The sequence below is a fragment of the Amblyomma americanum genome, chromosome 3 (assembly GCF_052857255.1).
Source record: "Amblyomma americanum isolate KBUSLIRL-KWMA chromosome 3, ASM5285725v1, whole genome shotgun sequence".
NCBI lineage: Eukaryota > Metazoa > Arthropoda > Arachnida > Ixodida > Ixodidae > Amblyomma > Amblyomma americanum.
In genome coordinates this window covers 190,186,514-190,213,016 of record NC_135499.1, presented here as the reverse complement: position 1 = coordinate 190,213,016, position 26,503 = coordinate 190,186,514, and the positions used below count along the sequence as shown (strand labels likewise).

At 50.1% G+C, this 26,503-nt stretch overlaps 1 protein-coding gene across 1 annotated transcript; it reads right to left on the bottom strand.

Annotated features, from left to right (window-relative positions):
- Positions 1 to 10,831: 10,831 nt before the first annotated feature.
- On the bottom strand, positions 10,832 to 15,038 carry LOC144124322 (neprilysin-1-like). The gene is made up of 2 exons (XM_077656957.1): positions 13,218 to 15,038; positions 10,832 to 10,999 (listed from the first exon to the last, which is right to left on the bottom strand). The coding sequence occupies exons 1-2, from the start codon at positions 15,036 to 15,038 to the stop codon at positions 10,832 to 10,834; spliced, it is 1,989 nt and encodes a 662-aa protein (XP_077513083.1).
- Between the last annotated feature and the right edge of the window lie 11,465 nt (positions 15,039 to 26,503).

The following is a 26,503-nucleotide window of genomic DNA, read 5'->3' as shown; positions in this document are numbered from 1 at the left end:
CGATTTGTCCGACGGGCAAGGCGTCGCGCCGAACGGGCGATGGCGCTTCGTGGTCTCCCTGGCAGTGCTGCAACAAGCTGTCGCGTTCCACTCTTAAAGGCGAAGCTTAAGCGTCCTCCAATTTTTTCTAGCACAACCTTTCCACCGTCCTTAAACAGATGTGCTGTTACCTGATCCTCACCAGCTGCTTTTTCCGCTGTACATTGCTTTCCTTACTTCCTCTTCAGCTACTGGCGAGATGTCCCATTGCTATGCGCTACTGCCTCTCTCATTAACATACCGATTACATTAGATACTTTATAGATTTGTGTAGAACTTTTTGGCTACTTTAACTATCCTATCCATATTGCCAATCACACTGCCCTCTTTGTCTCTGAACGCATACATTTGATTTTTGCCAATACCTAGTTTACTCTCCAACGCTTTTAGGGTTCCTCTGTTCTTTAGAGCATGCTCGATTCTCTCCATTAAACTCATTTATGTCGGTTACCTTGTGTTAACTGATTAAGCTTGATAGCTCTGATAGTTCAATTCCGTCTGTGGAGTTTGAGACTTTCATGCTTTGGCGTTTCTCAATCAGATCTTTCGTCTCCTGAGAGAGCTTGCCGGTATCCTGTCTAACCGTCCGACCGCCTATACTTCTACTGCGCACTCCGTAATGATAGCTGTGAGATTATCGTTAATTGCTTGAACATTAAGGTCGTCGTCTTCACTAAAGCAGAACATCTGTTCTGCAGCGAGATACTGAATTCCTCTACTTTCCCTCTAAGTGCTAACTCGTTAATGGGCTTCCGCTTTACTAGTTTCTTGCGTTCCCTATTTGAGTCTAGACTAATTCGAGACCTCACCATCCTGTGGGCGCTACAACGCACCTTTCTGAGGACCTCCACATCCTCCACTATGCCAGGGTGCGCGCATAGTCTGAAGTTTGTTTCATTTTTAGTCTGACCCCTGGGGCTCTTCCACGTCCATTTCCTGTTTTCTCGTTTGCAGAAGACGGTATTCATGATCTTTAAATTATTTCTCTCGGCGAAGTCTGCTAATAACTCCCCACTGCTATTCCTAGAGTGTATGCTACAGCCGCCTACTGCCTGGTCTGCAATAAGGGAGTAATTACTCATTGGCATCCAGCCAAGCGCTGCCATACGGCTACAAAGGAAAGCTATGCAGCTTTCTCAGAAACTTCGCAGTTAAAGAAAAAGTCGTCCTGGTCCGGGGTTCGAACCCGGGACCACCGCTTCACCGGAGCAGTCGCTCCACCAACTGAGCTAACCGGGACGGCGAGCTTATGGTAGGGCGAGAGCGATTTGATCAATAACTCGAAGTGGGAACAGTGTTGGTCAATTTTTTTAGGGGAATCCCCCAAGGTGGAGTAAATTTGTAATGAGGAAGTAATTACTTATTGGCATCCACCCAAGCGCTGCCATACGGCTACAAAGGGAAGATATACACTACACAATCTATACAGCCTATACAGTCTATACAGTCTGCCAACGAGGGTCTTTAAGGTATTTAAGTGAAATGAATTATCCATATCAGAGTTTGTGGCCAAATTCTAGACCTGCAGGGTGGCCAAATCGTGTTTTAGTGAGGGAGTGCGTTGTCGGTATTGGTGGGCGATGACAGGCCGCACCCCATTCCAGATTATGAAATTCCATCAACACGCGAATTTCTTCTTGATCCGAAGGAGAATTGCACGGCACCGGGATTCGAACCACGGTCCTCTTGCACGCGAGGCGGACGCTCTACCTCTACGCCGTCCTATCCACTTGCTCATTAACTGCGCTCCTGGGGCACAGGCCAGCGCCAGGTCACGCAGACACTATAGAAAAGCGAGCGGAGGAGGGGCCAAAAGAAACGCAATAAAAAAAGCCTGCTCTGGAATGCTCTCGTATCGCTGCCCCCTTCCATTCAGCTGACATCAGCATCACAATGCCCAATTACGCGTATCGGGAATAGTCGGCGAGAGCAGCGCGCTCCCAGGCCCCTATCGTATTCAAGATTAATGATGCTCCGCGCGCGCACCGAGCTTCGCGAGGTCAAAAGCGAGGGAGGGGGCCGCGCGGGCGGGCGCGGTTCTCGCCGCTGCCGCCAACGCAGGTTAATCAGCGCGCGGGGGTCTCGGGGCCGGAGCGCACATACGCGGGGCGAAGCTTCGCCGTGCTGGGTGCCCCTCCTCCTATACATAACAGGACGCGCTCTCGCTCCCGAGCCGGCATTTTTTGAAAGGAGCCTTTCCCCAAGAACACTTTTCAAAGTCGGCGCCGCATGCACGCGGAGGCGCGTACGCCGAGCTGGTCCTTGAGGCTCCCATTGTCGCGGCGTAGGTTCGCGTAGGCCACTGCCTATAGCGTACATGCCAGGCGCACGCGCTGGCGTGTAGCGCTGGTGCAGAATCTATCGAGCCGCGCAGAGGCGGTCGGGGCAGCGAATTCGGAACGGCGTACGCATGCACGCCGGCGTGACTTTCTTTGGGTATCGACCCCGCAAAAGCGCGCCGGCTGCGGCTGATTTCGCTCGACGCGCACCTTTAACTCTCCTCGGGGTCACTGGCCACGTGCCTTTCGGCCGTGCACGAGGGAGGGAGGCCGAGCTAAGCCGACCCATGCATAAAGACGAAAGAGTAAAAGGTCTGTCAAGGTCAGTGGGACTCGTGAAGCACGCTCGCGATTCGGGGTGTATACGCCGTGAGTTCCGCGGATCGCTGCTCGTTGCCAGCCATCGATCACGGGCGGCTCCTATCTCTTGCTACGGGAGCATGACGCTACACTCGTTGGATTCTCGCCCTCGAAAGAAATACTCGCTCCAAGCCGTGGATCTCGGCAGAGAGATACGCCTCTGTACGGAGGAGGCCTTTCCTGCTTTACTTCAATTCGGAGATCGTGCAAATCGAATAAGCGAGAGCGCGGTTCTGCACCAGTGACGTCACGCGTTACTCGATCGTGCCGCGCGCGACAGTCATCTGCACGGCACGATTTTTCAGGAAGGAAACTTCAGGAGCGCCTCGTTACGCCCGTCGAGTGCGAGACTTGGAGGTGTCGCCCCATGCTAGTGTGCTGACGAGGGTCGGCGCTGGAAAGCTTACCTCCCTCCGTCTTTGCACCTTTTTCGAGTCAGGTCAAAGAACTGGGAGTAATGGGGCTGGTTTTTCTGCTTGGACTCCATATGTCTGCCCTGGCGGATATGGAGGCTTTCGTCCTTAAATTCGAATGAAACTGCGGCTACTAAAGCTTCATTCTTTCCTGTCCGTCAGTGGGTCGTATTCAACCATGTAGTGCAGCAAAAAGGTAAGCTCAGTTACTGAAACTAAGCATGGCCTCACACCACCACCACCAGCACTACTACTACTACTATTACTAATACTACTACTACTACTACTACTACTACTACTACTACTACTACTACTAATACTACTACTACTACTACTACTAATACTACTACTACTACTACTGCTACTACTGTTGCTATTAAAGCAACAATCAATGGGCCACTCAACCAATCTGTATTCAACGTGCACAGGGACACGCAATTCAGCCTCAATATAGCGCACTAATACTACTACTGCTACTACTAACTACTACTAATAATAATAATAATAGTAATAATAATAATCGGCAGTCGGCAGTAATTAAATTTCGAAGCCACCATGGAGGAAGGAAAGGGAAGTAACTGGAAGATTATGTAGGTGCTGCGAAGGGTAAATTTTATGCTGTGTTTAAGAAGATCAAGGTTGGCAGATGCGAACTAGGAACGCATCCCCATATTTAGTGGCAATGCAAACGGCAGCGATGAGAACGTGCATAGGCTAAGTGCAAAGCGAGCCGTCCAATAAACGATTTTTCCAGGCCGCAAAGTAAAAGGACAAAACTGTGCCGCAGGTCGCCGATGACGATCTGCGCAAAGCCAAAACGTCGTAGTATATGCCTGCGCGAGCATTTCACGCTTGATCATTCGCCGGGTGCCGAGACAGGTCATCACTCCTGCCAACTCTTCGAGACGATCCAGCCGTCTGGCTACAGTAAGAGCGGCCGTGTCAACCCCTCTGCAGACGATGTGCTCGAGACGCAGTTGCCTGGAATAGGCTTGACTCGGCCAGCCGGCGCACTTCTCACGGGAGGGGGGGGAGCACGGCCGCCCGGAGGACGGGGGGGGGGGGGGGGGGGGGGGGGAGCGTACCGTGGGAGGCCGTCACGTTGCGGCCAGCTGGCCGTGGGGACGCCATCGGTTAGTGATCGGCCGCCGTTACACGCTCCGGCGCACATCGCACGAGGAAGTGGATCGCCGGACTATATATGCGCGCGCTTTAGGCGACGTAGGCAGATCTCGTTGGGACACGCTGGGCTGTGCAACTAGCCGGTCACGAGCTGGGGGAAAGTGAAGCACGACGCGGTGCCGTGAATTACGGTCTCTCGACCTTCTCGAGTACGGGAACGAGGGCTAGGCGAGTTAAGCTGGGCCGTCAGCTGGCTGCGAGTATTTTAAGATCGAAACGACCGCGGGAGTAAGCTAGGAGCTAATGGAATGTGGTGAGAGAAAGGCGTTTGAGGATTGCCGCAGGAGAGGGTGTTATTCAGGAGTGCACGGCTGCATCACACTTGTACCGCAGGACGCAACCACACTCTCTGTAAACAAGCACGCATTGTTTTCCAACCTTTGTGCAGACGGACCTGCACTCCAGTCAACTTGTTCAGCTAGCGTTCAACTAGCTCGTTAAAATAGCGCGAAGCAGAGTAGCAGTGCCGAGATCTCGCGTGACGAATTCTGAGCGCTCAAGGTGGCGGCGCACATGAAAGGATAAGACCAAGAAAAAAATATATGGCGAACGCACGAACTCGTGGGTGACAGCGACTACCGTGCGTATCTTCATCATAGCTGCCACAGACGCCTCAGCTTATTCAGAGGGTACTTGGCGCCACTGGCCACGATACTTCAACTAAGTATCTTTGGTACCGATACCCTCACAATTGTATTTGTGATATCGATACATGATACGGAACCGAAATCGATTTCCAACACAGATACTCGATACTGTACCGTCGATACTTCAACAAACAACTTAAATCGCCAATAATAATAAAGTTGCTAATATTATTAGCTAAGTTAATACAGTTCTCTCGTCGTTTCTGAAATTTTTGTGTATATTATACAGCGAATCGTATTTGAAATGGTTTATCCAAATACACGAATTTTTTAAAGCTCCACTGCGGGCGAAGCTGGTCTCGCTAAAACTTTAGCATTCGAATGAAGCCACGGTGACATTCAAAACGATCACTTCCATAACCAGCCTAGCAAAATATTTCTTAAGGCTAATGTTCTTCAAGTGAAACGGTCTCTGAGCGCTTAACTACGTATGAACAAACTTGAAACTGTTTCTGATGCTCTTCGTTTTTTACTGCAGTATGTATCGGCTGCCGCCTTTGCGTGTGCTAAAAAGAGCAAGGTCCGTGCGCTCGTGAAAGCCAAACAGTTATTTGCCCAGCATTATGTTGAACAGATGAGTGCGAAGGCAGGCCAGTTTGTACGGCACTGATTAAACATAAAAACTGCGCAACGGACGGGAGACAGAAAAGAAGCTTACGGGACAAGCGCAGGCTAACAACTGGTTTTACTGCAGCGAAACATTAAGTAGCGCAGAAAAAGACACGGACAGTGCAGCTGCGACAGGACACACGCTAGACACATCTCTACCCTCCATGTTTTTTTGCGCTAGTTAATATGTCCCGACTCAGCAACCAACCAGCCCAGTTAAGAGCCTTTGGTCGCGAGGACCAAATAAAGGAGCTCGCCTGACATTTATTTGGTCAGTCCATCTCCACCGTTTTGATATAGTATAACTTAAATGCACATGAAAGCACAACAAATTAAAAGAGCCATTAAAATTAGAGTAGACAAGCTAAACTGCAAAAAGATGTAAACAATGCTTCACTGACAGCTGCGACATAGAGTTCACACTATCCCGGAGCATCAAGTATCAGGCAAAACAAAACCGTACAGAACGTTGAAAACAAGCAACAGTTAATGCACAGCTCACAGTTTGAGCCAACCTGGCGGCACTACAGCTCGGCAGAGTACCAAATGTAAGGCTACGGTAATGAAGATGTTTGGCACAATTCTTGTCTTCGAAAGATTTTACGCCTTATAAGCCCATGTGACTGAAAAGAGGGTCCTTGAGAAACAAAGACCCTCTTTTCAGCCACATGCGCTTATAGGCAATATAGCTGAGCGAATTGTCAGTTCTGGCCTTGTTTATGAAGGCCAGAATTGAGAATTCGCTCAGCTGCATCATAATCCCGCCGCTCATTTGGTGATTCCTGCATCTGCTGCGTTGCGACAAGCAATGTCCGCAGGTTCTGCTTTTCACATTTTGCAGGAGTTCCACAAGGAGTTTCACAAGCAAACGCGCTTCCAATGTGTCCCTGATCGGTACGAGGAAATGCTACAAGAATCGGGACTTAAAAGAATGTGACGTTGAAGGTTGATCGCAGAGCAACAAAGTTCATGCTGCTAGTATACGTTCGGAAGGCACGCTTTGCATATTAAGCGTTTTGCAGAGCTTTCTAGACACAGTAATCATGACATCCGCCAACAGTATGGTGAACTGACAGCGATGTAACGCGCAAGAATGAGGAAGAAATGTTCATGAATTTTAGCAGCGGGAGCTGTTAATGGCACGTTTCTCGGCTCTGCGGCGTTGGTGCAGCACCATTCCACGCTTATTGGTCAGCATGCAGTGACGTAGCGCGTGACGTAACTGCAGCGCACCATTCTGAGTAGTACGAGCACTGTTACGTCTCACGCACTCTATCGGAGAACACAAATTTAAATAATAATAAATGAATGATATCGCATTTACTTTCGTAAACAGATGCCGCGGGTTAGTAGCCGTCCTGTGTATTCTCTCTTCAAACCCCCCCCCCCCCCCCCCCCACACACACACAAACACACGTACACGCACACGCACATAGTGCAATAGTAACACGCCATGTCAACGCCATGCCCCTGCGTACCTCGATGAGCTCCCACTCTCGATAACGGATTGCGAAATGCCAGTTGATATGAGATTAGAGATTAACTTGTCCTCATGGTGGTACCACTGAGTCGAATGCTTTCTCGTAATCAATGAAGGCTATATGTAGAGGTTGGTTATATTCTGCGCATTTCTCTATCACCTTCGCATTCGACTCAGTGGAAACCTCAGCAGTCATACAGGCATTGCGGAATCAGGGGGTAGAAGAGCCTTATGTCAAAATACTGTAAGATATGTATAGCAACTGCACAGCTACCAAAGTCATCCATAAAATCAGCAATAAAATTCCAATAAGAAAGCGCGTCAGGCAAGGAGACACGATCTCGCCAATGCTATTCACCGCCTGTTTGCAGGAGGTATTCCGTCGCCTGAATTGGGAACAGATGGGTATAAGAGTAAATGGAGAATACCTAAATAATCCCCGATTCCCTGATGACATTGCCTGGCTGAGTCACTCAGGAGGTGAACTGCAAATCATGATCAATGAGTTAGACAGGCAGAGCAGATCGATGGGTCTAAAAATTAACATGCAGAAAACCAAAGTAATGTCAACAGTCTAGCAAAGGAAAAGCAGTTCACAATTGACAGCGAGGGGCTGGAAGTGGTAAAGGAATACGTCTCCTTAGGGCAGGTAGTGACAGCTGATCCGTATCATGAGGGGGAAATAACTAGAAGGATAAGAATGGGGTGGAGCGCATATGGTAGGTCCTCTCAGACCATGAATGGCAGGTCACAAATATCCCTCAAGGGAAAAGTGTAAACCGCTGTATCTTACCGGTACTCACCTACGGTGCAGAAACGTGGAGGCTAACGAAAAGGGTTCAGCTTAAGTTAAGGACAACGCAGCGAGCCATGGAAAAAAATGATAGGTGTAACGTTAAGAGATCGGAAGTGGGCAGAGTGGGTGAGGGAACAAACGCGGGTTAATGACATCCTAGTCGAAATCAAGCAGAATTAATTAGCTGGGGCAGGGCATGTAATGCGAAGGCAAGACAACCGCTGGTCCTTAAGGGTAACAGAGTGGACTCCAAGAGGAGGCAAATGCCGCAGGGGGCTACAGAATGTTAGTTGGGTGGATGAGATCAAGAAGTTTGCGGGGATACGGTGGCCGCAGCTGGCAAAGGACAGGGTTAATTGGAGAGACGTGGGAGAGGCCTTTGCCCGACAATGGGTAAGTAGTCAGGCTGATGATGATGATTATTATGATGATGATGATGGTGGTGGTGGTGGTGGTGGTGGTGGTGGTACCATATCGATTCGCGCAGCGTGCGCGTCCGAGGTTCCAATGTTTTTTAAAAAATGTTCTCGTATGACCACAGTGAGCTCTTTAAATACAATTATTGACCTTCAAGTTGTGTGCAGCGTATAAACGCAAATATGGGTCTAAAAAGCCTTCGTCAGTGTTTTTGTATACAGCCGCATTGCGGTGAAAGGCAATACGCTGAGCTTCCGTTTTCGGCTTCAACGCATCGATGAACCGTACGGTTACCTTAGCTTCCTTTAAAGGAACGAAAGTGTCAAGGTACTCCGGGAGATATCTTCAAGGCCATGCCTTTCATCCGTAACGTCAGCCAATTATAGATAGTAGAGAGCTTAGCATAACGTTACCGCTTATGTCGGTGTACCACAGCCACCAACTGCGCATGCGCCGATGACCCCGAAGGATCAGGTACGGGGCCATCTGCACATGCGCTGCGGCTGCTGGCGGCAGAGGCATACGCTAGATGTATACAGTAACGCTGTACCAAAAAAAGCTCTTCATTGGAATCTTTAGAATTGCTACATACGAGCGCGTAAGCATTTTTTTTTTCGGCCTAGCTTCCCCACAAGTTGCAGCGGTGTCGCCATGGCTTGTCCGTTCCGCATCCGCTCCGCTTGGCCGATGAACGCATGCGCGAAGGGCACCGGGTTCGCGTAAAACACAAGACGTGAGCGTACGGCACGGCATTCTCCGGCAGAGCTTTCCGCGTGACCTGAATGTTCGTCCGCGCAGTTCCTCGCGCGCCCGTGAGGGTTTTCCTTCGATGCCGGCGATAGACGCGGCTTATTTGCTGCGCCGATTACTTTCGGTGCGAAACGCTGTCGCCGTCAGGTGGACCCTGGAAGTCACGCAAACAGGAAATGGGGCTGTGCTGTACCTCGCCCGGAACGCAGCGCTGAACGTCGACACCCCGACGACGTCGGGGCACGGAAACAAATAAGACGGCCAAAACGAATGCCTTGCGCATGTTTGCACCGCAAGCGAAACCCTGGGCTGTGCTTTGGCTGGCAGTTCTGAACTTCAGCACAGCACAAGAACTGGCATTCGTGTACAGAGCTCCACGACTGCTGTCACAGCCATCCAGTTTTTGCATACGGGCCTCCGAAGAAGGCGAGCTCGTCCTTATACCTAGCTCGATTGAACTGACCGCTTTGGATGCTACGCCGTGTATGACGACTGCGTGACGGCAAAAGGTGAGTCTTCGAGACGGCGCCTGCCTCGCCACTTCAACCAGAAAAACTATAGCGGCCAACACGATAGCGCTGTGTGCCGGCCGTAAATAACGGATGGCGACGAATGTATAGGCCTGGATGAACTTTTCTACTAGGAACGGAAATCGCGAAATCTGTCGGCTGCTTGGTATCATCATGTGAACAGCTGCGGTTCCGGCAAAGAAAAAACAATCTTCATCCTTGCAGTGTGAGCGACGAAAGCTGCGCAGGCCAAAGTGACAACAAGCATTGTTTCGAAATCTCCTCCGTTTGTGGACTAGGGCCCAACCCTGCTTTGAAGGTCAAGAGTCTGCAGCGATGCAGACGAACACCGAACGCTAAACACTTAATGGACCAAATAAATTTTTTTCTCTCTCTCTCAATGCCCAACTTAGCCCGGCATAGTTTAAAAGACCTGGATGCGCATGTATGGATAAGGGATAATACAAAAGAAAAGACCATCAGGAATCTGCAGGGACAGAAAAAAAAAAGTCTGTAGAGAATATGTCCTCGCAGAATACGTGACTCAGAAATCACAGCGTGGTTTAGTGTTCCAAGCGTTCAAGTTTTCCTCACGCAACTGGTTCCTCACGTTTGGCCAGCTCGGCAAGATATACACGGAAACTGCACAATTAGCTACAATATTCTCAGGAGTGCCAGCGCAAGGCAGCACAAGTGCACAAGACTGTTGACGGTTTGTGCCAAAAACGACGAGAAATTAATGTGCAAAGTATACCCCCCCCCCCCCCCCCCCCCCCAAGTTGCTTCACAAAATGGTTCTCTTGAATAGTGCGAAAGTAAGCAAACCAATAACAAATTTCGGCGAACTCAGGTTTGGTGCAAAACGTGGGCACCTCACAACTTTTACTACAGGTTAACGGAAGCATATTGCGTACTCCTGACAAAATGTTCCGAGTACGCAATACTTATCACCGAAACATACGCCAAGCAGCTTGTCGCATCGGCAATACAGTGCTATTTACATTGGGAACGGAAGAGTACATGGTCGAATGCATAGGACGCACAAACGAAATATAAGAAGATAAATATTGACAAGGAAGGAGTCGCGGCTAAGGAAACACATTTTCCAACTTCCTAAAGAGTATTTCCGTATAGGAGCTTCAAGAAGCTTACACGGGTGACTGGCTACAGCGCGATGAAGGAAACAACGGCGAACGAAAAAAATATAACAAGAGTAGAGTAGGCATTAGTCCTAAGAGTAGTACGTTATCAAGCACGGTCGAAAGAGCAGTCCAAGTTGACGGCTCGCTTTATCAACGCAGGTCCAGAGCGGCGCGGCGCCGACGCGTCTGTCGATCCTCGGCGTGGCGTTCAGAAGTAGACGCAGTCCCTCGAAGCGCTCATGGGTGCATCCTTGGGGCAGCTGAACGCGTCGGCGAAGGCGGGAAAGTTGCTGACCGCTTTGTTGCAGTCGCCCAACAGCGGCCCCTCGTCACCGTGCTGAGCGCACATCAGGTGGCACACGGTCAGGAAGAACATCTGCAGTGCAGCACGGCGAATTCCAACACACGTGAGGAGAAAGATCGGACACACACACACACACACAAAAAGTGAGTCGCAAAGCTAGCGACGCGCCGCGACAGGGTTCGCGACCGAAGCGAGGGCGAACAACATCTCTATGACGTCAATGAAGCGTCGTATTCGCTTTAGCCTTTGGCCGATGTGCTATCTTTGTCGCGCCGAGCTATTTCAGGTGACGCTCGTTACCTTGGTTGAAATTTTTGGATTGGAAAACGTTCATTATCGGCTTGAGTTATAAATGGGTTTGTTGATCTTGTTAGGTGGCCGTCAGTGGAGACTGGCGGCGACCTCTTGGGCTCTCGTCACCACCTGTACTTGGGTTTCCAGGTCGGAGCTTAGCAACAAGGCCTCCCACGGGCCCGGAGGCGCGAGCCTCTTGAGCGATATTGGTGGGGGATCTCTCGGATAGTCCCAGAAGATGTGGTCTACGGTGGCTTTGCCGCCGCATTTGCTGCACTCCGGCTTAAATTTGTCCGGGTACACATGGCTTAGGACAGCTGGATTAGGGAGAGTTTTTGTTTGAAGTTGTCTCCACAGTACCTCCTGTTCTTTGTTTAGGCTTTTATGCGGAGCAGGGAAGGTTAGCCTTTCTAGCCTGTAATGCTGAGTAATCTCATGGTAGGTATTAAGAGACGGCCTTAATACCTTGGTTGAAAACATTTCTCCGCCTGAATAGCATCTCCAGGCCCCAAGATAACAAATTCATCAGTTTTCCAACGCGAAACACCAACGGTTAACTTTTTACGGGCATGCCCAAAATTTCGTACAAAGTGTCATCACAATGCTTGAAAACTGAAACATCGGAACTACCAGAACTTGCCATATAAACGCCTGAGAGATCATGAAATCACCCTCTGTTTCGAACATGCACATGACACAAGAAATTCAGAAAAAAAATTGACATTACTGGTGGCCAAGTCTGTCTGCATGGAGATTGCGGAGGGAGCACTACGCAGCTAATGTTGTTATAGTGTTGGCTGAAAATGCACTCTGCGATGCAAAGAATGCTAAATTCGCCTGGAAGAAAGAAATCACTGACGGGTGTGGGACAGAAAAACGATGAGAGTTCGCTGTGCGCACAGCTGTGTACACAGCGCTTTAAAGAGTTGAGCGCATAGTACAGGTTGAATCACAAGCGACTCGTGCTGATACCACAGCCAGGTTTTCTTATCAGACTCAAGGATAAAGATGCGCGCAGTCCCTTAAAGGACTAAAGGTACATAATTTTATTGCGTGTTTTCATCTTTCAACTGATACGCTAGCCATTAGAATCTATGCATCACCGCGTGGTATTCGCCGACGACCACTAAACAATTTATAACTGAATTTATTCTCTCATGCTGTCTCGGTTTCACCATCCGAGCGATGGCTGTGACGTGTAGTTTAGCTTTAGGTCACGTAGGGCACGAATAAACTGCAGTATAAACGCTGAGGCGTAGTTTTAACTCACTACAGAATTTAAACCAGTCTGCTTGAAGAGATAGAATTACACTAACGGCGTATCAGCTGTTGTGCAACCGAAAACCGAAACAGCGTCAAGAAGAAATACAATGATAAATTATTTATCGTTCGTGGACGATTACCACGAGCTGCTCCGTGTATACCAGTGCCCGATGCATCGTTTCAGTGAAGAAAGCACACAAGGAAAAGTTTGGTGTCTATACTCCTTTAAATATAAGTGGCCGTAAAAAGTGTGGGCCTACATGCTTACGTATAGTGTGCTTAGCCCGTAGGCTTACACTTGTATCTAACAATAAGTACGACATTTGTCAAAATTAAATACCCCAAGGACTTTACTTCTAAGCCAATCCATCCCTTGTAGCATCCGCCGAGGTTCTAAAGTGATGGGGATGAGAGTTTCTATCACTTTCAAGCGCAATGGAGTGACGCTGGAGACACAGCATGGCACAGAAGGAAACCCTTTGGCCTATATACTTTTGACAAGGGCTGCACATGCACGCAGTCCCTCGTATGCGTCATTTCCTCCTGTCGCACAGTACTTATTAAATGCAATAAAATTTCGCGGCAGTCACCATTCGTGTTCCTGGAAAGGTAAGCGATGTGCTTCACTGCGCCTGCGAGGAAGCACAGGAGCTATAAGCATGCGTAAATTGCCCAGGTCTGAAATGTAGACTGAATACTGACTGAAGAAGAACCACACAGGTGGTTTCTTTACCTGGTCTTCGGTGAAGCGAATGGCAACCCGAAGCTTTCTCTCTCTATTATTCAGCGACGCCCGAGCCCTCGTGAACGCTGCGTAGGCGACCTGGAGGGCCGGGATCTCCGGAAAGGTGCTGGCGTGGGTGGGCTGTAGGCACGCCGATCTCTTGCGCGAGCGCGCGACCGCTTCCGCGGAGAGCCACGGGTCGCTCGCGTTACCGGAGTCAGTCTTATTAGACAGGCCTGTGTTCTCCATCAGATCAACCGTTATCCCCGTGTCGTCGATGGACCTGACGAGCTCCTTGACAAAAAAGAAGCCGAGGCCAGCGTAGAACATCGACTCGGTCCCCTTCGTGTAGTAGAACGGTTTCGACAGGGCTGCAGCCGTCACGAGCACCTCGTTCGTCACGTAGTCGTAGTCGAAGTAGGGCAAGCGGGAGCCGGCGAGTACACTCGGTGCACCGCCGGGGCGGCGGTTCAACTGCGCGCTGAGCTGCAGGACTGCCTTCCAGGTATCCAGGAACGAAGACCAGTTGCTTGGAAACGCGTTATAGGCCCCGGAGAAGGCTTCTCGGATACGGGTCACTAGCGGGGTGCGCAGGTTGAAGCTGGCGTTTTCAAACTTGAGCCGCAAAAGTGCCTTGGTGTTATCGTCCATCCAACGAGCGTCGGCGACCATATTTCGAGCCGCGTCGACCACGCTTTGCAGCTCTTCGTAGATCGCCTTCCTCGTTTCGGGAGAGAACTGGGACACAATGGAGAGCCCCGTGACGAGCGGTTGGTACGCTTTCTCCACTTCGACGGCACACAGCGCGAGCCGAGCGTTGAGCGAGTTCTGTTCGCCGAACCTTTCCGACAGCAGCTTGTCGTCCGCTAGCGGTCCGTATTTGTCGGCGAAGGACCAACCAATAAGTTCGAGTACATCGGCCCTCGCGTACCGGCTAAATATGGCGTCCGTAGCGGCCACGACGTCGATGCCACTGGCGAAAACCTCGTCCGCAGATGTGAAACTTTGCGAAGGCTTGAGGCTTTCTTCTAGCGCGGAAAGCCACTCAGAGGCATGATCCTTCTTTGTCATTTCGTCGAACTGTTCGATCTTGAAGCGAGAACGAAGAATGCTGCCCCTTGTAGTGGCATTGAATAGCACCGTGAGGACGAAACCTTGCATCTCCGCCGACGGCCTGGGCTGAACACTAGAGGCGTTGGTCGCCGGATAAGCTTCGTCGTTGCGGTACCGGGCAGTGCTGAATGATTCGTAGAAGGCGCGCCAGTACTCTCCGTACTTTCCAGAAGCTACGAGCCGCTTGTGACGCCTCAAAGCCGGAAGTACATAGTCTCCCGGACTGAGAACTACCACGCGAACGCTTCTTGTGCTCACAAGGCGAACGTCGAACCAAAGAGGCGTGTGCCAGTTGTAGGCCATGTTTACGAGCACTCGCAATGGGCTAACACTGGGCGACGGTCGGTCGGGCCATGATAGATTTAGCTCGGTCATAAAACTTCGCAGCGAGGTGACTTGGGAGCCATTCCTGGACAAGCAAGCGTCGTACATGGCTTCAGCTCTGTCGCCGACCGGTATCCTCGACGTGCCGGCGTTGAGCATGCTCTTGAAGCCCATCAACCATCTCGCCAGCACGTCAGCGTGAGCCGAGGGTGCCACTTCGATGACTTGTTGAGGCAGAGGCGACGGTCGTTGCTTCCACGCCGAGCACACGAAGGTGCTGAAGTTGCGACATGGGTCGAGGCCGTAGTCCAGACCGGTGGTGATCAAGGCCGCATGTTCACGGCAGTCCTCAGTGCTGCAGAGGATATTGTCGGCGTCATCGGTCCTGTACATACCGAGCACAATAAGGAACACGGCGAGCAGCACGGTGACACCGGCGATAAGTAAAACGCAAGCCCTGAAGCCAAGACCCAGTGTCCTGAGACTGCTGCCCGACAGAGAGACCTGCGCAAAGATGGGCGCTGGAGTCAGCGCGAGCGCGCAAAACATCCGAGCGCACTTCTGCGAAAGCTTTGTTGTGCTTCGTTTCTCATCGCATAATGTACTTAGCCGACTGCTGTAGGTGTCTGCTTCTAGGTTCTGGAGTTATTGAGAAAGCTGCATCAACTTATAGTCTGAGCTAGTGAATGTAGTTGGACAACTTGAACAATTACAACTAACTTCATTTGCGCTTTCAGGGCTACATTCGTTGTCGTTTGCTGCGTTTCGCACGTGCAAGCCATCATGCACTTAAGCAAAGACATTCGACTGACTAACTGCATAAGCCCTGCACACCAGATAAGGAGAAATGGTTCAGTAAGACCCATATTGTTCCCTGCAGCGCGCTCCATTATGCTGGCTGCACTGAGAAGCAGCAAAGTTCAGCCCAACCTTTTACTGAAATTTCTACAACCTTTACAGATTCGGAAGGTTGTAAAGGGTGGAGAACAAACGGACGACGTGCCTAGTTTTCTTTTTGTTAGGAAAGGGGAAAGGGCGTCGGTCACCCTCAGTTATCCGCATAAACTCAATAGCTGGGAGTTACTGCTCGAAATTACCTACCCTAGCTAGGCATCGTCACTCACCAGAGGGTCCGGCCTGTCGAACCGCAGAAAGCTGCTTTTGGCCAGGCTCTTCCCCTCAGTCCCATCCTTGAAAACGTCATCGTAAGTCAGTGGACATGAATGAGGAGGCCCGACAGAAGCCTCAGAGTGATCCACCGTTTTCGACAGTCCAGCCGTGTGGCCCGAGAAAACGGCACCTTCCGCAGGAGTCGTGGCGGCCTGGACGTTGGAGTCGACTTGCAGCTGACCAACAGCAGTCACCATTGCCGTGTCTCTAGTCACCGCTTTGGGCTGAACAGCAGCCTCCACAGAGGTCTTCGCTGCAGGCTCCGGGGAAGCTTTAGCCAGAGGTGTAGGCACAGGACGCCCTGGAGACTGGGCTGCAAGCATAGCTGGAGGCATGGCTGCAGGAGGCATGGCTGCAGCTGCAGATTTTTCTAGGTAGTCCGCTGCACTCAACTCCTCCTTGGTCTGTTCTGTGTGGAGTGCTATCAAGTCTTCCGAGGGCGCCGGCCGTGGTGTCGCTGCTGTTGGCATGTCAGCTGGCGCTTCACCCGTCCTAGCCACCTCTGGCACCTCACGAGTGGGGGCTTGCCCCGTCGAACCGACTGACTTGGAGCTTGTGGATCCGCTACTCCCGGATGAGCCCTTGGTGGGCCTAGTGTGGGCTTCGATGTGACCAATTTCTCTTGGGGCGATGGCGCGCGATTTCTTCTTGTGCGAGCGGCCACGCGATCCGCGCTTACTCGCCTTGGGCTTAACTTTGCTGCATGCCGAGCCACTCTTGGTTAAGTCTTCGTTAGAGGCCCGATCTTTTCCACCTGCCGAGTTCGCTTGCTCTGCCTCGGACATTTCTGCGTGAATGTCGTTCGCCAGGCGTCTAGTGGCCCATGACCGTGCTGGAGGATCGGCGAATAATCGGGAGGCGTATGAAGACGTGAATGGGCAGAACGTTCGAACGATTTCTTCTTCGTTTGGCTGCACGAGAGCAGCACGCGGCCCTTGTGGATAGCGCTTAGACACTGCAAAGTCCCTAAATCAAGAGACTCAAGTCTATTGCCACCTTTCTTTACATAGTTGACCGAAAACAAACAGAATTATTAATGAAGCTGGACTATACCAGTAGTTTAAACCAAAGCGGTTAGATTGGAGGTGAAAGAAATAAAAAACTGAACACGAGAAAAAAAAGAGGAAAAAAGGAACCCTCTAGTAGAGAGATATAGAGACAGAAGACTCAATCCAATCGTCGTTGTTAGTAAAAATTAATTATCCGAGTCTTTCTCGCCATGTTGACGTTTGTACGTAAGCAAAACACGCATTTGTCGTCGAGAAAATTGGATTTAAAGAAACAACCTATCCGTCGAGTTTTATCTCGTGACGTCCGTAATGAAAAGCAAGGATTGCAACCGTTCTGAAATGAATGGCCGTGTAGCGTACAGGCCCTGCGATCCGCGACACACACAGACACACACAAAAAAAAAACTTTGTCGAAGGGCGCATTTTACTTCCGAAATCGGCCGGCGATTTCAGATTTCAGAACTTTTCAGAAACCCCACTGTTTTCGCTAGGCGTCATTTCCTTCCACACTCCATTATCCACGAGAATGCGGCGTCAAATTTTTTGCTCGCCTTCGCTAATGACATATTTCGTTCCATTCTTTCAGTGGCCTCGAAGCGAGATTTAGGATGGCTGCCTGGTTTATTCCATGCAGTTAAGGAGCAGCAAGCCATGGACCCGTGCCTTGGACACTGGATCGAGTGCGTCGAACCGGCGTCCCTCAGGCGCCTGTCGTAGTAGTAGTTGTAGTAATAACTTTATTCATAGAAATATATATGTGGGTCTCGGTGTCGAGCCACTCTTCACATCTTTTGACGTGGTCTGTGGCTCTTGTGTTCCCGTTCCCGTTTGTAGCTGTCTCCAATTGACCGCTTCCTGCTGGTGGAGATTTTTGTGAGGTGGGTGGTATCTAATCCTGACCCCCTTATAGTAATTCAGAATTTCTGAGTATCCTAAGGGCACTGGTTCCGCGTCAGGCTGCTCGAGGCTGGTTTGGTTGGAGGCTCGGTTTGTAAGCTCTCGAGCTCTCCTATCCGCCTCGGCATTCTCCGCGATGCCTGTGTGTCCCGGTACCCACATTATTCTGTGTTGCAATTGTTTTTCCTTCGGCGGTAATTTGGCTGCCTTTAGGACGTAGAGCGCTGCCTCCCCCCCCCTCCCCTATTTTGCCATTCATGTAGTTTCTGCACGCTGTTTGCGAGGCCTGTCGTAGTGTGTTCGATGGCCACGAGTAAGCCTCAGTTCCTCGTTTGAGATACCATCTGTCACAACGGCGCGTGCGCAACCGCGCCGAGACGAGCCAGTGGCGACGAGGGCCATCGTCCGGTCTGTCCTTGCCTAACTCGGCGGAATGCACGCCGGCACGCAATTACATTCCTTTTGTTCGCTCCCCGCGGAAAGAACACCGCCCAGCGTCCTTGTGGACCCAAGGCTGACCCCACGGCTGTGCGAGGAGCTGAGCCCACAGAGCTCCCCGACGATCATTTCTTACACAACAAAGGCGAATGAATATAGCCAACCTCGCCGATTGAAATTTGGACGTGACAAACCGCGCTCCGTTATGAGACGTATGCGAAAAGAACTGCGGGATGCGGCGTGTACGCGGGTCATCAGGAAAAGCGAGTAATAATGGTGGCAATACAGCTTTGACCGAAGTTTTGTATATGATGGGAGAGGTAAGTAAAGACGCGGGGTCCGCGTTCTTTTCTCTTTGCGAGCAGATTAGCCGAGAGCGACCAGCGCAGAACGTGGTCTTAGTTTTAATGCGAAAACATTACATGGCTCACTGCACGAAAACTTGGCGTCGCCGAAAAAATGGCGGTGCTACAAAGCTCGCGAATGGTTGAACCGGCGTGACGTCATCAAAGTCGGAACAATATGAAATGTTAATTAGTGAGAGTCAGTACACCAGCACTTACAACTGTACAAACTACAAATGAATAGAGTAGAATTATAATAGAACTGCAATACTGAGAATAGAATTTGAATAGGATCGGAATAGAATTGTAATGCACCTGAATTGGAACAGAAATGGAATGATTCCTCATTACTCGCACGTAAGCTTCTTAAGTGCCCCCGGTAATTTCGTGAGTCGCTGTGAAGACTGTCTTTGTTCATTTCCTCGCAATTCGTACAGAGAAATGTGCATATGAGACACCCTGCAGTAATGAATCGTTGGGAAGTATTTTTAGTGCGTTGGCACTTATTGTGCCATTCCCCGCATTTGGGCGTTGTGTGTTTGTGTCTGAAGCCGGTTTTGTGACAGGCTGCCCAAGTACGGAGATTAGAAGCTGCAGATTTTTCAAAAGATGAGATAACGGCAAGTGGTGAAAACGATTTTGCATTTTTAGGGTTTCGTCGCGTGGATGATGATGTGGTAATAGTTGTGGTCTGAGAGAGACAGAGAGAGAAAGACAGAAAGGCAGGGAGGTTAACTAGGCAGCGCCCGGTATGCTACCCTACACGTGGGAAGGGGAACGGAGGGAGAGATAGAAAGGTGAGAGAACAAAGGGAGATGATCGCTTTTCCGCATGTCCGTTGGCCGTTACTTGAAGGGTACTCAGGGCACACACTGATAGTTCACAATCTCGCACTCAGTCCTGAGTCCTTCAAGAACTTGAAAAGAATTTGCACCTGGTTGTCGGGGTAATATTTGCACCTGGTTGTCAGGGGCCTTTAGGTATATATGTGTGTTTTTTTTTCTGAATAAAACTCTCAGTTGCGAATCAGCGCTCGCCTGTGTGTCCTTTTCTTCGCCGTTCGTGCGTCCTTGCGCTGTTCCACCAATATGAACGCTACCAATTAGCCCAACCGTCCATTTTTTCTGAGAGAAACCTACACAACATCAGGGGCATTTCAGTCTGCCTAGAGCCGTTAAGAGATAAGCGCGAGAGACTTCACTTTCGGAGTGTTCCAAAGTGTTTCTGATTTCCTTTCTCATGCAGAAAGTTGATTTTCAGAGACCAGCATGAAGAATGAAACTTTGGAATGGATTGTCACTGGAGGTTTTGAACGAAAGGACAATCACTCAGGCTTTGCTGGATGCACAAAACAGAAGGGAAAAATACACGCATGCCAAGAGCTTACCGAGTCTGATCATCGTTTGAATTTCTTGTCAAGTGGGCAGTCGTGGTGCTTGCTCATGGCATCAAGATAAAAGGTGGAATTCATATTCATGGGAGTGAGAAAATGTGGCTGGTGCAAAAAGAAATAATAAATTTCGCTTTCGGAAATTTCGCGTAAAGGCACACAGCAGTAGTAATTCGCTTACCCGCTTGACTTCATGTGCGACGAGTGAGATAGAAGAGTGCCGAATTTCGGCCCAGCAATACGAAGCAAAAGATGCAATTTAAAGGCTCCTCAACGGAATTCGGTGCTTGAGGCTACACACTGGATGCCCAAGTGCCTGGTACTAGACACTGATTTCATGTTGGGTGGAAACAAGCCGTGAGTGGGAAGTCATCTCCATGAAGGACAATGTCTTGTGTGCTGCTGTAGTTAGACTTGGGAGTCCTCTTCGGTGGTGGAGATGGGGGTCCGTTCGGGCGCGACAGGTTGCAGGAGGAAGAAGAGGCGTAGACGAACTTCTCGGCAGAAACGTACAGGTGGGTTTATTAACAAACTATTTACGCTTTTTACACGTCGACCAGGGTGGTCGCTAGCATCGAGAACGATCGGGAGCGTCAGGCCAAAGCTCGCCCCTACGAAACTCTGTCCTGCCTGACCGACTTAACTCGCGCTACTCGTAGCGGCTCCTTGTTCTTCAGAACAAGCCAGCGCAAAGCTTGGCCCTGTCCGTACACTCGCGACTCCGACTCTCCACCAAGAGCACCAGCCCAAGTCTCCCCTTTTGGCGCCAAAACACCTCCTTAAATCCCTTTTCCTAGCATTCTGGGGACCATTTTAGCGACCCATCAGGAATGAGCTTGTTAGAGCCAATCGCAGGCATTTTCTCTTAAATTGAAGGGACCAATGACACGCCGGTGCCCACGAGCTTGTTTGCTCGCGATGACTGCGTGCATTCCAAAAAGTCGATCGCGCTTTCCGCGTTTCCACACAAAAAAAAAAAAAATTCAGAATAACACTGACAAGAGAACAAAATACCCACAAGCTCAACTGCCACCAGCCGTGGCTCCAAACACAGATACAGGGTGGCGTCTGAGCCACGCTGGCCAGAAGCAGAGCAAACACAGCCCATTAACCGCCATCCAGCTGCACGATCGTCCGCCAGTGACCTTCCAAGTCAGCTTCATTCTTCAAGCGTCCTCAGAGTTTTCTTCGACGCCGCGCTCGAAAAGCCATAAGACGGATCCCAAACAATGCGCAGGGGTGCAAGACGCGCAGGCACTGTGCACGGAGCGGGCCCCATTCCGGCACACGTCGCTGCCGCTACTACTTTTGCTTCTTAGTTCGGCAGCCCTCTGCCAGCAGCATTTGCTCTGTTTGTTTTAGAACAGGCCGGGCAACCGTCGCCGGTGTAGGGGCACGCGACGAGCCGCTTAGAAAATCGGAATACATACAAGGACCAAGTCAGCGGGTGAAATGTGGATAGCCCACTGCCCAACGGCCCGCAAAATCAACTGCTGCCACCTTCATCGTGTGAACCCCATGCCAGGTTCTACAAACTTGATGCTTGTACCAGCGCACGAGCTTTAGTAGCAAGAAACTTAGATAACCCACAGCTTCAGCCATATCTCTTATGTTCGAGAGGACCCCCAGAGGGTCGACTTAACTGCATGCCATTTGCCGAACGCCACGAGGACACACCAAACCTTAATGATCGCGCCAGTCGATACATTGAGTTATGAAGAGCACACTTTGGACAGCAAATAACCGAGCGCTTAATCCCGTCGCTTTTCGGCTCGTAAATAATTCACTCTTCACACTTCGCGGGCGCAGCGAACGTCCGAGCAGAGTCTGCCACCGTCCCTTTAAAGGCCCGCGATTAGGACGAGCTCCTCAACGCGAGTCGTGGAAAGGTCAGCCAAGTCGTCGGCAGTGCTCCAGAAAGATCAGAAGCAATCGTGGCAGAGAAAAAAAAAAGGGAAGTGAGATATGAACCACGACCGTGATGCAAGCTGCGTCGCAACGGCCCTGAGACCGGAGAGTTTCCACGGCACACGCGGACACGTTGGCTTACAGTGGTCTCATCGTAATGAGCTGGCCATGCGGCCGCCCGCAAATGCAGCACCGGTCGAGCAAAAAAAAAAAAAGATCGTGAAAGAGAGAGAGAGAGAGAAAAAAGAAGAGATGGCGCGAAGAAGAAGACACCACGACGTCGAGCCTCTCTCTGTCCAAGGCCAGCCGGTGTCGATCCAGATGGCCCGGTCCACGCGCGATCCTGTTTATAACTCGGCCAAGACGAAGCTCCTCGAGAAGCCGCTGCGCATCCTCTCTCACCCAAAAGCGTGCAGCTTTGAAGAACCCGCAGCTATACCGTCAGCTGGCTAGTCTCCGGACATTTTTTCACAAAGCCGCTTGCATAAAACAACGCTTCTTGATGACGCACTGACCGCCGGCGTGGCTATCGTCGGAAGTCGTGTTTTGCCGTCGTTGGGTGCTGCTTAAACACGATTCGCTTCCTCTCCCACTGAAAACAAATGCCGCGAATCAGGCCTCCGCTTTCCTAGCCCCGGCAGTACAGGCGCCACCGCGCTGCACGCATTTAAGTGAAGCCGGAGCATGTAGGAAGCTGAGCGCCAAGCACGGAGCGGGGCATGGCCGCGCGTCTTTATCGGCCCCCCGCTTCGTCTTCGCTCGGACTCCACCGAAAGGGAATCTCGCCCCCTGTCGAAGCACCGCCGCTATCGCGATCGGACGTCCTGCCCTGGCGGAGAAGCGAGCGTGATCGGCAGCGCCAATGAGATGGGCCGCTAGCCACGGCCCGGCCGGAGAATGCAGCAGCAGTGAGGAGCCGATAGCCACACGGCGATCTCCAGAAGAGACAAGCCGCGCACGAGGGGTGCAGCGGGCTCTTCAAGGTGCAGGGCCATCCCTCGTGCACGCGAGAAGCTATTTCGCATGCCGATGCAGAACGTGCCATGAAACTACGCTCGCTTTGGCTCTGACGCCGCACGGAGGCTTCCGAAATGTGCTTGTGGGACGAATGGCGCAACGCGTGACAGGGCGAAGGCCAGGAAGCGAGGTAGCGTAGATAGATCGGGGATTACGATGTTCCGTGTAACGAGCCTACGATGGTTCCTTTCTTGGCAAACTGCTCGCTGCAGCTCGCTAAGGTTAAGTTAAGCAGTTATCTTACTGGCTCAATCTCCTCTGAGTCCTACAATCACCGAATGTATATACACAGCTGAGGATTCTCAAAGCAGAACAAAATGAATCAAGAATTAACAGGCGATTATCGGAGCTGCTGCTTATCCATGGTGATGACTGTTATATACACGCAGTCTTACCATCGACGAGGAAGCAACTACTTTTTTTGTCCCGAATAGAACATACAAAGCCAAATGGGTTGTTAAACTCACGCTAATGTCCGCGTAGCACCATCACGAGTCCTTGGCGACTTACAGGGGTATCAGGCTACAGAGCAGCTGTTGTTTCTCGAGGGGAAACTAAGGACCCTGTTGCTGCTTGTGTTTCGTTTCGGTTGCTCTAGCACGAACAGGGTCTTGTTTTCACCGCCGTTTCGGTTGAGCTTCGCGGGTGCGCAATTCGGGACCTTGGCGAAGTCGACGCATGCGTTCTCGACCACGCTCACGATTATGCTTTTGGGTACGTCCTTCTGAACACGTTGATGGTCTGAACACAACGTACTATATGCGTAGTTTTAATTGATGCAAAAACGCAAACCGTTTTCAATAGACGCGAGAAGAGCACCATCACCCGACTCACACCGAGCGAGGCAGTGTGTATATATATATATATATATATATATATATATATATATATATATATATATATATATATATATATATATATATATATATATATATATATATATATATATATATATATATATATATATATATATATATATATATATATATATATATACGCCACATCCGGCGGCACAGCTAGGCCGGGAGCGGGCGTCGGACGACGGGATCGGAGGACGTCTTGTAGTTAAAATCTACCACTGCAAAAACTGGAAGAGAGAAGTAATCGAAGCTGCACATGCATCCATGTTCACGGAGAAATGTGCACGGCGTGCCCACTTGTGTGCATCTCACAAGAAATTCGGGACAGCCGCTTAACAAAGACACGACGAGAGCAGGCCAACATTCACACAAAGACGGAGTCGACTTCAAACGCTTGTGTGGCTGTTTTCATGCTCCCACGACTCCTTTCGATCAAGAACGCACAGGACGACATTTTGTGCTCAGACATAGGTCCCGATATTATACCGCATCAAGCTTGATGTGTTGACGCCTTTGTCGCGCAGTGCGTTTGCAGTGAAATCGTGAGTTAACCGTGCTGTGTGTCCTGGGAAGGCCATCGTTTACCGGGTGTACAACCAAAAAGCGAGGCATAGTGAGGCGACAAATATTGCAGGACGACAGAGCCGCTATTTCTTCGAAGCTTACAACTGAAAATGTCGGCTATATATAGACACTGCTGAAATATTAAGCACTCGTGACCTCAATAATGACGCGCGGGCTTTACTGTGCTTTGCCACTTTGTAGGCGCTATAATCTCGAAAACTGCGGCATTAAGGCTCCTTTAAAAACTAGTACATTCATCGTCTGAACATAAGCGATTGGTCTTAACTAAATGAACTAAATAAATGCCAATCCAAAGAATAAAAAGTTTTCTACCTGCTCAGGACAGCTGTCACAGAAACTTTGTGGCTTTAGTTGGCTTTACAAACGAGTTGAAATAAACGCTGGCTCATTTGGTATGCGCATCTGAGAATCTTGCTTCCTTCTTGCTTTTAACGACGTTAACTATATGGGGCGAAAGCAAGGCATATTCAATAGAGGGTTGAAGGGACGTTGCAACACCATCGACGAACGGTCTGGCGCAATCCTTCCCGTAAAGCTCTCTTTACATGCCATTGTGCAAACTCGATCGCGCCATGGAGCGAAAAATTGAAAGGCGCAAATCTGCTTCCATTGTGTCGAGCGCTGTACCGCGACGGCAATATGCTCAAAGAAACCCGCTTTCTTGCTTATGCGCCTCCGCAGTGTACGGTGCAGTGCTGTCGAAGCCTGTCGCACAGAGACTGCTGCGCAGACGTTACAACCCTATTCGCATTGGTCGTTTCACATTATTGTTTCTTTTTATTTGAGAACAAGAGAAACGATGGGACCTGTTCAGTGCATGAATCCAAACGGCTCCCAAACTGCTGAAAGTAATTAAGTGACAGAGGAGTGATACATTAGTCTTTTTATTTAAACTTAATAATAATAATAATAATTGGGTTTTGGGGAAAGGAAATGGCGCAGTATCTGTCTCATATATCGTTGGACACCTGAACCGCGCCGTAAGGGAAGGGATAATGGAGGGCGTGAAGAACAAAGGAAGGAAGAGGTGGCCGTAGTGGAGGGCTCCGGAATAATTTCGACCACCTGGGGATCTTTAACGTGCACTGACATCGCACAGCACACGGGCGCCTTGGCGTTTTGACTCCATAAAAACGCAACCGCCGCGGTCGGGTTCGAACCCAGGTTTTATTTAAACTTAAAATTGGTTTTTGGGGAAAGCAAATGGCGCAGTATCTGTCTCACATATTGGTGGACACCTGAACCGCGTCGTAAGAGAAGCGATAAAGGAGGGACTGAGAGAAGAGATGAGGGAAGAGATGCCGTATAGTGAAGGGCTCCGGAATAATTTCGACCACCTAGGGATCTTTAACGTGCACCCACATCGCACAGCACACGGGCGCCTTTGCGTTTCGCCTCCATCGAAACGCGGCCGCCGCGGTCGGGTTCAAACCCGGGAACTCCGGATCAGTTGCAGAGCGCCCTAACCACAGAGCCACCGCGGCGAGTAAACCCTGTCCCATTTTTAGTTGTGTATGTTTCGTTCTCACTGACGATCCGCTGTATTTTCGTCTACTGTTTCTGTAGCTTCTAAAGAGAACCGAAAATAAATAGTCTGCTAGGGACGGCTTCATAGAGGCAGTATGTCTCGTCTTCACAAGCTCCTCAAACAGACGATATTTTACTAACTGTGAAGAGCTCTGCGCCAGAATAAAGTAGCTCCAGAAGTAGAGCTATGCGCAGCGCACAGCTATTTCACATATTTTTTTCCAAAAAAAAAAAGAAGCCTCTATGAAGCCTGTGATCGCAGACGCCTGCACTGAGTGATACAGAAATTGTGAATTATTGCGTTTGTAACTCTGTATTAATGCGTCGTAAAACTATTTCTCAGAAATAGGCTGCGACACAGACAGGGGCGGATTTATAGGTTACGTCTGGGGAGGATGGTTGCGCGGTGGGGGAAGGGAGCTGAATCATGAATTTCTTGGACTTATTTAGTCGAAGAAACGGGGTTCAGCATGATTTTTCTACGCAAAATTCCTCGCTTGAAGGGGGATATCGCACCTCCCCACCCCCTTTTCTTCAGTCTTAAATCCGGCCCTGGACACAGAGTGCCATCCTCGTGCGCCGCCATGTTCCTCGTGTGAGACTAAATCTGTATTTTCGCCTCTCTCCTACCTTTTTGAAATAAATGTTTTCTACTACTACTATACCGGCGCATGCCTATGGCAAAGGAAAGTTACCTTTGAAAATTTGCATC

Bases quoted from the DNA above. Each gene is read 5' to 3' on its own strand.
- LOC144124322 (XM_077656957.1), bottom strand. From the start codon at position 15,038: ATGTACAGGACCGATGACGCCGACAATATCCTCTGCAGCACTGAGGAC. The intron at 11,000-13,217 runs GTAAAGAAACCA...GCTGCACTGCAG, and splicing joins TTCGCTTCACCGAAGACCAG to ATGTTCTTCCTGACCGTGTG.